Below are 11,794 nucleotides of genomic sequence, written 5' to 3'. Positions count from 1 at the left end.
AGATCAGCTAGATCGCTAGACTGGCCTTACGGTTACAGTAAAATAGCACGGTTTGTATGTTCAGCTATTGCGAGATGCGACGGTGGCCAACTATCGCTAGATTGGCCCGACGATGTAACGATGACCAACTATAGGTAGATTGGTGAAGAATGTTTAAATTGTTCCAGTATTTATAGCAAAACCGAAAGGCAATAAAAGTTCGTTCGTTGTGAAGCCGTTGGCCTTCTACGTACAGGTTACGTGGCTAATTCTCGTTAAGGGCGATTTGAGTAAGCATTGTTTAAGGTTGACGCCCGTTGCAACAAGAATAATTGTTGTACGTGTACGGTCAATGACATTAAACTAGCTTGAATTTAAAATATATAAACAAACACATTTAACATAAGTTTGAAGTTTGTTATAACAATTTAAAATTTGTCAGAAGTTTATAATACTCTTGGCAAGTTTAAAATTGTTACTAGTTTAGACTTATGTGTGTAAAATATTTTCAAGGTCCGAAATTTCAACTTGAACTTTGATGTAGATTGTGTCATCCTTAACGTAACTACTTCCATCAGCAACATTATGAGCCACAAAAAGAGGACAACCAGAACCGATGTTCATGTCCGATTGTGGTTTCTTGAATGAAGAAGATAAAGGATCGGGTCGGAACATGTCCGAAAGATGGCGACGATCTGATGCCTGATCCATAAGCATCAAAGTCACCTTAAAAAATTGCGTAACCAGTTTATAATGCCCTTTTCTAATAATGGTATGGGGTCATGACATCATAATGTTAATTTAGGTCCATTATTATTAAATTTAATTTCCCATTTTGGCATATTTTGGATAAAAAGTGAAATAGACACAAATAACTCTAAATTGCTGTAAAATAAAATATTTATTTGTCTTACCTTTTGTCGGAATGGCCATGGCAGAAGAGCGTCGTACTCGCCCTTCATTACAACAAAGAATAAAGACATGTGAGTGCCTTTACCTGTTATAATATATAATCATGTCAAGAAATTAAGTTTTATTTAAAAATATGTTATACTCATGTAATTTACCCATTCCGTCTCCGTTAAGATAAATCCTGGCACACATTTTATATCCATATCTACTTGTGTAGAAAGGTTGAGAATAAAGCGACAAAGATCGACCACTGATAGCTTCACGTTTTCTTCTTTGATAATCTTTGATCTTCCAGATCATAGTGCCATTGTAACTTGTACATTCCGATACCTTTAATAAAATCACAGCTTTTAAAGTAATGTATAATTAAAACTAAATAACCTGTAAAAAGTAGCTTTCTTTGATATCAATATTGTAAAATGCAAGTTTAACTAAAAATAAACCTGAAATCTTAAATCCATCTCAGCAATCTTGACATCATAAAGAGCTAATTGTCTTTCCACATCTTCAACTAGTTGACCCAAGTTTTCTAAAAAAAATATTAATAAAAACATGAGGGCAAGGCACTTGGTTAATCCCTGCTGCTATCACGCTGTGTTTTATAACTGCACAAAAAATTTTACCTGCTCCAGTTGGTACTCCAGAAGTATTACTTGAACCAAAATTTCCACTTTGAACTTTTCTTTCAAGTTCTACTACCCTTCTTTCCAGATCTGTAATTTTTCTTTTTAATTCTTCCATGGCAGTAGTTGTTTCTTGAACCCCACTTTTTATAGAATTTTCGAAAGCTGTCATGTCCCTGTTTATGTTGAGTAGTTTGTCTGTGTGAGACGCAATCATTTTCTAAAAAAAAATTTAAATAAAAAATTTTACAACAATTTTAAGAATAAATCAAGCAGTTTTTCATATTATTTAAGCATTTATTTACACATTAACCCCCGTTTAAAAAGTTTTTTAAATAACTGTTTTACCAAAGTTAATCTAATTATTTTAAACTTACCTCCAGTGGACCCTGCTTAGCTTCTAGCTTGGCTGTCGAGTTTTTATTACCAATACATTCCTTGTTTACAGCTTCAGTTTTTTGATTGACAGTTTGTAGAGCATTTTTAATTTCTAAGATTTGTCTTTGAAATATCGTGTTCGTGTATTTCATGTGAGCCTAAACATAATATTGGTTAAAAATATTAATACTAATATTTTACTGTTAATTTTTAATAAATAAATAATTTCTAACTTGTAAATTTTGAAAGTCGCCTGTTAACATTGAAGCTTCCGGTGATCGGTTTTCATGTTCATTCTAAAATTATAATATATATATTTATAACAAATAACCTTTTTTAATAGTCCCGTTTTTGCAAAAAATTTTTGTAGTAGATCAATATTGTTTAAAAACTGTTACCGGCAATTCGGTAACCACTTGGTAGCAAAATTTTTAGTCGCTGTTCTGAGGTAAAGTTATAAAGAATATTTGCAATGTTTGTATAAAATTATGAACTAGTTGAATGCGCAAGACTTAATGAAAAATTGTACATTATATTTTTATTGTATATTTTTACAAAACGCCAGATTTATGAAATACGAAAATAAAAAAGAAGTTGTTAATAACAGTATAAAAACAATAAACTTAGCAGCCAAAACTCCTGATTTAACACTTAAAAATAAAATGTCTTACAAAATATTGTTGAGCTGAGCTACTATTCAAAGATTGAGGGGGCCCTGATGAATAAGTTGGTGTTGTTTCCACTGTTTCGCTTTGTAACTAAAATTTAACAATATTAGATCCATTTTTATTAAAATGTTGATGACGGCTGCATAAGCTGACATTTGTTTATTTATTTTTAACATATAATAAAAAAGTGATTGAAAAAACCTGACAGTATCTTTTTATTATCAATAAATATAATGGGCCTATTAATTTTATTCCAACCAATATTTTTAATTAAATTTTATACAATGTATACCTGACTTAAATGAGTTGAAGAATTGGGTTGTAAAACTTCCATGTGTGTCTTTGAGAACTCATAATTCTCTGTAGTATCGTTCGAGAAGGGCTAAAAATAAAAAAATTATTTATATATATTTTTTAGCCAAGTTTATAAAAATTTTTTGAAATTTTAGTTGCAGTAAAAATAGAAAGTTACCCTTCATTTAAATATATATTTATCCTCAATGTGGGAAGGTCAACTTCACAACTTAAACATAGAGTAACATCAGTTACTTCGACCCTGTCTCTTATAGATTAGATTTATAATTTCCTGATATATTATAGATTATAATTTCCTGATAATTAAACTGCTGATTAAGTGCTGGCTTAGCAGGAGTTTGTACTGTTTCAAGCACCTTACTCAAGAGCGCTACAGCATCAGCCCAGTTAATATCAACTATTAAGGGTGCATACATGCTTAATCTTTCGTGCATGTAAGTATCTGCTGATATTTAGTGAACAATTCATTTTTAAATGTCTGTTTTGACTGGCTTTACTTTTACATCTCTTTTAGTTTCTTTGATTTTTTAAAATAAGAAGCATCTTTTTTCTGTTTTATTAATGTATAAATGTTAATAAAACTATTATGCAAATCATATTTAAAATTGGAGTTTTAATGTAGTTAAAATAACCTTATTTTATTTTATTACTTTAATTTTTCCAAAATTATGTGAAATAATTGTAAGTAAAATCAAACATAATTGTAAATTTAAAAAGTTAAGATTTAATTTGCATATATTTATTAGTTATGTTAAAGTTTTTAAGTATATATATATATATATATATATTTCTAATTAAAAATTAAAAAAAAGTCAAAAATAATCACCTGAATTTGGTTAGGGTTATCCATATTCTTATTTTAAAGAACTGGCAGCTGCACAACTATTCAACTGCCTGCACCCATTTAGAAATTTACTGACTGTTTAGAATAAAAATCTAAAAATTATAATGCAAACAGGTTAAGTTTACTTCTTAGATTTAGTGAATGTACATATTTATTTTAACTCTGGACACATAACTAAAAAAAATAACTAGGTTTCTGTAAATTTAAAATTTAAGAAACGAACAAGCATTTACTATAATAAAAGTAATAAACAAATAATAAATTTTTAAGCAAATATTAAATTTTTATTCCCCTTTTTCGCGCATCAATGACAGTGAATAATAAGATATGTAATAAATATTACATCAATCCGACGGGAAAAATAGACAAAATAAATTTAATGATTTAAAACATGCCCCAAATATTAATGTTTACAAAAAGATTTTAAGTATGTTATGGCATGGTCACCGTTTTTAAGTTCAAATTATTAGTCAGTAAATACGCAAAACTAGTTTCCAAATTTTGATAACAATCACCCATTAATTTTGGAGTTCTGTGATGCTAATAGAGCTCCTTAATTGTAAATTGTAATATTAAGTTACAAAAAATACCTCTTGGCTAAAAACAAAATTTACATAACAATAAAATATTGAATCCCACTTTATTCACCTTACGAAAATATATATTTGACGAATCAACGGATCGAACGGAGTAATGGATCGAGTTTTATTAATTAAATCGAATATATATATTAAATAGATATTACATAATTCGAATGCATATTTAACGGATATTTAATTAAACAAAAAGGTTGTTAAATTAAACCCTTACCCCAACCCTCACCTATTCAGATTACCAATTAACACTCTCGACCCATTCGATCTTTTGATCCATTTAATAACCAGTCGTTCCACGCGATCCGAAAATATTTTTGGATCGCTTATTAATTTATACACGAAAAATATATAGGGTATAAACCAGGGAAATACCCTGGTATTCTTAAAAAAATAGCGCCACTATTTTTTAGTTATCTCAGCATAATTTTTTGAAACATGTAGACAATTTTGCAGAAAAGTATTGCTTTTAAATCTGGGTAGTTGGAAAAAAAGTCTATGTTGTATAAACAAAACTGATTTTAAAAAAGGGCTAAAATTTAAGACTTAAAATTTGTCTTGACATTTCATTTTTTTGTGTTACCAAATAAATTTATCCAAATTAAACTTTAATTCTATAAGTTTGAATAGTAAACTACTTATTAACAATAACTGCGGCGTGGTGTAGTGGTATGAACACTTGCTACACCATCATGAGGTCGGGGGTTCAATCGTCACTGATCTCATGCTGTAGTGCCCTTGGGTCAGGCGCTATAAACGGTATAAACTCCTGCTGGGCCAGCACTTAATCAGCAGAATAATTATCGGGCAATTATACCTTATAATATTCTAAACTGCTAAAGTAACTGATGTTACTTTATGTTTAGGTTACGCATTCGACCTTCCCACATCGAGAATAAAGATATATACCAAGAATAAAAAATAATATTCAAGGACAAGCGAATCATAAGAATATTAATGAGCAGTAGGCTATAAATCATTTAGTATTTATCACGTACAAATTCATAAATAACAGGGAATGTACAAATAGTACAAAAGGAAGGAATGTACTGTTAACCTCTACGCTTAACAGCGCTTATAATTTTAAATAGATATTTTTGGAAGTTTTTTTGAAAGTTGACGTGGAAATTAAGTGAACATATTTTTAAAAAATAATAATTTAAAAAATATTTAAGCTTTATTTGCTTTTCTTTTCAAAACTATTTACATAAACACAACTAATTTACCTAATTTAATCCAACTGTTAAGTTGTACGCCGACATAATAACCAGATGACTTCAACAGTTTGGAATATTATTGACCAAATAATATTGTTAATAAATTAATTTTCCATTGTTTTTTCAGCACAGCAGGAGTTTAAAACACCTTACTTAATGGCGCTACAGCATGAAATAGAAAGAATCGAACCAAGGACTTGATGTGGTTTGCTTGAGTGTTATAACCACCACACCAACAGTATTTTAAATTCTTTGTTGTATCAATTTTTATTTAAAATAAAAAAAATGAGTACTTTTTCAACAAAATTGGCTATGTACAAATTTAAGTGTCAAGAAAATGACTGCAACGAAATATACAATGGTCGACAAAAATAGGCTTAAAAAAAAGGCACATTATTAAGGCGTAAATCTATTAACTGATGTATAAAACGCCAATACAAAAAAGTGCAAAATTGACTGCTTTAATCGAAAAAGATATATATCTGTTTGTTAAAAAACTCTTGTTAAATAAAAACTTTACAACCTTCTTAAAACAATTAAGAAATATATATACTTATTTTAAACCAGAAAGAATAAAAACTTTTTTACGAATTCAATTTGTTAACGTTAATATATTGAGTTTAAAAATAAAGCTTTATATTACGTGAAGAATAAAAGTAATTTCAAAAAACACCTTGTTAAATGTTGAAGCCAAACATGTACTAAAACAGTTTTTTTTTTAATTTAAATCGTTTGATCAAAAAATTGATCTTTAATTAAAAAAAAAAAATAAAAATTTAAAACAATCATAAAATATATGAGTAAAACCAATCCTAAAATTGACACTTGATTTTTAACAATTGATCAGTTTACAAATCAGACACATCAACTTGAATTTTGATGTAGATAGCACCATCTTCACTGTAACTGCTTCCATCAACGACACTTTGAGCCACAAATAGAGGACATCCATATGGTATGTTCATATCAGATGTGGGCTTATCAAAAAATGGAGTATGAACGAAACGGGATTGAAATGAAGCCGACAAGGGACAGGGGTTCTGTCCCTGATCCTTAAGTATTAAATCCACCTGAATTAATTATTAATAAAATCGTAAAAATGTAAAGGGATTTCATTTATATTTTGTTTGCCCATGATGTTAATTACCTTTTGTCTAAATGGCCATTGTAGACGAGTGTCATATTCTCCTTGCATAACGATGAAAAATAAAGACATGTGCGTGCCTTTACCTGTTTAAAATAGTTTCCCATGTGTTATTTTTAAATTGTTTATTTATTGTTTAACTATTGTAACAAATCCGCCATATTGTAGTTTACTCGTAAGTCTTATCTATTCTATGTCACGTGTTTACACCTGGAGTCTCGTTTTTACTCCTTATCATTATTACGTGTTCTGTATCACGTGACTTGTTGGTTTAACTGTTTAATTGTAATGCATTGAGTAGTATTCGTGTTACGCGTATGTAGACGGTTGTTTGTAATCTTTCGCAATAAAATACTATAAAACATAAATACGGCTTTTTATACAAAAGAATATCAGGCAAAAATCGTTACACTATTCACCTCTTCCATCTCCGTTAAGATAAATCCTGGCACACATTTTGTAGCCATTTCTACTTGTGTAGAAAGGTTGGGAATCTATCCACAAAACTCGACCACTGATTGCTTCACGTTTTCTTCTTTGATAATCTTTAATCTTCCAGATCATTGTACCCTTGTAACTTGTGCATTCCAATGCCTATAAAAAGGTATACCAATTTTGATTTACAAAAGATGATTGGTATGTTATCCGTTGAATAATTAGCAAACAAAATAGTTAAGTTACAAACTTATTATGCAAAAAGTATATTTTACTTGAAGTCTTAAGCCCATCTCAGCAATTCTGACATCATAGAGAGCTAATTGTAGTTCTACATCTTCAACAAGTTGACCCAAGGAATCTAAAAAAAATTTAAAATTTTTTTTCGAAATTTTAAATATTGTACCTAACATCTTTCTAAAAATAAAGTCTCACAAGCTTAACCAACTCTAGCTTTAATTAATTAAATAAATACAAAAAATTACTAGATGTAAAAATACTACCTGCTCCAGGTGGTACTCCAGAAGTGTTACTTGCACCAAAATTTCCACTTTGAGCTTTTCTTTTAAGTTCTACAACTCTTCTTTCCAGATCTGTAACTTTTCTCTTCAATTGGTCAACGGTAGTAGTTGTTTCTTGAACCCCGCTTTTTATAGAATTTTCGAACGCTGTCATGTCCCTGTTTATGTTGAGTAGTTTGTCTGTGTGAGACGCAATCATTTTCTAAAAAAAATAACAAATATACGCCACAAATCAAGTAATAAAATGTTTTCTTTTAACAATTCGACAATAAAATAGTCACTTATTAAAAACCTTATCAGACTTGTAGCCTTGTGTGATAGAACTGGCCAAAGTCAAACAAACTTACCTCCAGTAGACCCTGCTTAGCTTCTAGCTTGGCTGTCGAGTTTTTATTAACAATACATTCCCTGTTTACAGCTTCAGTTTTTTGATTGACAGTTTGTAGAGCATTTTTAATTTCCAAGATTTGTCTTTGGAACATTGTGTTGGTGTATTTCATGTGTGCCTGAAAGTCAATTATACATAAATTAATAATTTACTCCTGCCTTAAATTTTAATATCTTTTTTTACTTGTAAATTTTGAAAATCTGTCGTCAATAACGAAGTTTGCTAGAAATTTGTTTTGTAAACCATTCTGTGGCCAAACTTAAGAAACACCTTATAAGGAAGTATTTAAATTTAAACCTTTTTTAAGGAATTAAAATTATTCAATAACTAATAATTATTACCTGCTAATACATTCACGTTAAATTTAACTGCTGTTATTTTATGGCAAATTTAATGGGCCAATGATATTTTAATATATCAATAACTTAAAATTACAAAACCCAAAGCTTCACACAAAAAAACACAACTTACGAATGGAACTTGGTGAGGGTTTAAACTGTTTAAGTTTGATTGAGTCCCTTGTCTCCCACTTCCAATATTTGGATTTGCTTTCTCAGATCCACTTAAAGACTATAAAATAAATTACATTTTTTAATAATGTTTTTTTGAATTTTCTAAAGTTAATGGTGTAGTAAAGTGTATGTATCACCTAAAATTAAAAAATAAAATTTGATTGACAGTTTGTAGGGCTTTTTTAATTTTCAAGATTTGTCTTTTAAAATATGGTATTTTATGCGAGCCTAAGCACAATAAAAAATACAAGAATTATTAATTTACTCCTGCCTTAAATTTAAATGAATAAATTTTTTACTTGTAAATTTTGAAAATCTGTTGTAAAGATTAAAGTTTCTTGTGGTCTGTTTTCATTCTATAATTTAAAAAAAAAACAATTATAAGAAGTAGGGTTTAAAATAAACATTTAAATCTTTAATAAAATTAAAAAAAAAAAAAATTGTTTTTCAAATAATAAATATTGACAAAGGCTCACTTTAGATTTTATAAGTCAAGTAATTCTAGGACATTCAGCCATGTTAAAGTTTCCCAATATTATTTTTAAAAATGGTTCATGTAGGTTAGGTAAAAATAACGGCACCATTCCGAAAAATAATTCATATAAACGCACATCAACTTCTGTCATGTGCAAACGTACAATTTTTAACACTTTTTTATAAGTTATGAAGTACAGAAAGGAAAAAATCGACATCATAATTTAACGGTAAAATATTTTATCCATTTTTTAGCAAAAAAGATTACACATTGGACATTGCCGAATGCGAGGGGAATCATTTACTAGACCAAACAAACATTGTGACCTGGAAATGACGCTAGGTTTATTTTTAATACGAAATCTTTTGCGTTCACGTAACCCTTGATTTAGGAGGATGAAACTTGATTTCAACGTCAAATTGTTTTTATTTATTCTAGTTTGACACAAAAATGATGTTTTATATTTTGTTAAATTCATTAAAATGCCCGTTTTAAGAGTGATGTGATTGCATTTTTGCGGAAACTAATTCTATTTTAGAAAAATGCGTAAGTTTCCAAATAGTTTTAAATCGACAACTTTTTTTAGAAAAAGTTAAATAACCCAACAACAAAAAGCTTAAAAAATTAATTTGGTATTTATAATTAATATATACACAAGCTAAACTTATAGTTTCATGTTATTAAAGAAGTGGATAATCCAACTAGGTCGACCTAAAACCACTGGCACAACATTTTTTTCCGGCATTTCACAATTCTGAGGTTTTTTGTTACTAAAAAATATAAATTAATTGCATGTTTAGGATAATAGCACAGGTTTAATTAAAAAGTTATGTGTCCAAAATCTGTATGCTTTACTTACATTCAATGTTTTTTTTTAAACATAATGTTATAATTTTTTTATTCATATACCTACTTACTAAGATAACAACTACGGTTTTGGAGCGACCTAAACTAAATTAAACAATTTAGATTTATCGTAACGTTAGAAAGTATAGGCCAACTTGACTGTTTGTTAGATTGTTAAATAATTTAAAGTTAATAACATTAGTAATGTCTTTTTTGAATAAAATTGAAGGTGTTACAGTTAATTTTTAAAAGATTAATTAATTAACAAATTTTGTTTATATAGAAAAAATAAGAAAGTTTCATTTGATGATTTTATCTAACCACCAACAGATTTCGTGGACTATTTTTTATATTTATTTTTAATGTTGACTTTGCTTCTGACAAGAATAAATACATCTTATCTTTTTTTTTCTACTTTACTTCAAGTTGTAATGTATTAATATGTTATAAATAAAAAAAAAATTCAAAATACATTTTTTTAAATGCAAGTAAACAAGATCTAACTTAATAAACTATAAAAGTTGTATGAAATGCCAGTTACTTCGGCCCACAGTCAATTCGGGCAGTAATATTTCCCTAAAATTGCGAATAGAAGGCCTTTAAAAATTATATGAGAATAAAAACAACATATTTTTACATTATATTTATTAAAAATGAAATAATTTACTGCCTACTTTATTTTAAATACTATGCAGAAAATTGTTCATAAATAAGCAAAATAAAAAAATTTCTGCGATGAATAAAATGTCAACTTTCCACTGTTTCCAAAGTTAATCTTCGCACCGAAGTGACTGGGATTGTAGGTTGCAAAGCTTTTTACCCCCTTTTTCTATTTATCATTTTAGGTAAAAAATGCAAAGTGTAATTTAAGTATTTAGAAGCTTTAGAGGTTTACAATTTACAGAATAATTACCTTAATTCTAACTAAATGTGAAAAGCGCTGTCGAAAAAAAATTTTCTGCAAATGTTTAACAGACAGCAGCTTTAAACATTGGTAAATATGTGGTAGGGCAGTTATTTTATTTAAAAGTTATTTTTTATGCTATCTTTACCACTGTTTTCGTTAAAATTTGTTTTAAGTTACCCAATTTTACTTTCTATAGTGTTTTATTGATTTACAGATTTGCTTAAGACTATAAACTCCTGTCTGCCTGTACCTATACTTGCAGTTGCAGACACGTCAAAACACACTAAATACAAAAACTTTCTTGGTTAGACTAATCACAAATTTTTAATTTATTACAGAAATTTTTTTAATTTTGATTACATATTTCACCAACTGGGTTTGGTGACCATGCCATACACCATAAAATAATTAAAATCTTCATGTAAACATTAATACTTTTGGCATGTTTTAAATCATTAAATTGATTTTGTCATTTTTTCCCGTCGCATTGTTGTAATATTAATTGTATATCGTATTTATTATTTACTTTTATCAATGCGCGAAAAACCAAAATAAAAAAAGTTTAATAAAAGTTTAAAACAAGCATATGTTAAAAAAAAATTTAAATAAAATTTTTTTTATTTACCTGACTAGTAGATGGCGACTCCATTTTAAAGTTTTTCAATCAACAAATAAAGACTTGATAAACGAAGTTCAGCAATTAACAGCTAGCTGCTAGACGGACAGGTTTAGGCATATATTTTAACGCTCGCGTGGCCGGATCCCATTTTTTTGTTAGTTTGAGCCTTACAATATTGCGTTCGAATGGTAACCAGACACGCCCAAGACACTTTGGCCAAGACACTTCGGCCAACATTTTTTTTTTAAAACAGCGGGGATTTTGCATCTTAATTACCGCGAGAAATTTTATTTTCAAAATCCCCGCTGTTTTAAAAAAAAAAATTTGGCCGAAGTGTCCGGAGCCGAAGTGTCTGGCATTCGCTTCGAATCTTTTTCTTATTACGTCATAGGTATGTATATATTAGTATCTCTATGGT

At 28.8% G+C, this 11,794-nt stretch overlaps 1 protein-coding gene across 1 annotated transcript; it reads right to left on the bottom strand.

Annotated features, from left to right (window-relative positions):
• Nucleotides 1–468: 468 nt before the first annotated feature.
• On the bottom strand, nucleotides 469–11,573 carry LOC145753522 (TNF receptor-associated factor 3-like). Its single transcript, XM_082569926.1, has 9 exons — nucleotides 11,383–11,573; nucleotides 8,829–8,885; nucleotides 8,489–8,587; nucleotides 7,977–8,135; nucleotides 7,612–7,831; nucleotides 7,384–7,469; nucleotides 7,093–7,267; nucleotides 894–976; nucleotides 469–705 (listed from the first exon to the last, which is right to left on the bottom strand). Exons 1-9 carry the CDS (start codon nucleotides 11,404–11,406, stop codon nucleotides 469–471), a joined length of 1,140 nt encoding a protein of 379 aa, XP_082426052.1. The 5' UTR covers nucleotides 11,407–11,573.
• Between the last annotated feature and the right edge of the window lie 221 nt (nucleotides 11,574–11,794).

This window comes from Corella eumyota, chromosome 5 (genome assembly GCF_963082875.1).
Source record: "Corella eumyota chromosome 5, kaCorEumy4.1, whole genome shotgun sequence".
Taxonomy (NCBI): Eukaryota; Metazoa; Chordata; class Ascidiacea; order Phlebobranchia; family Corellidae; genus Corella; species Corella eumyota.
This window is presented reverse-complemented; position numbering and strand designations above follow the sequence as displayed.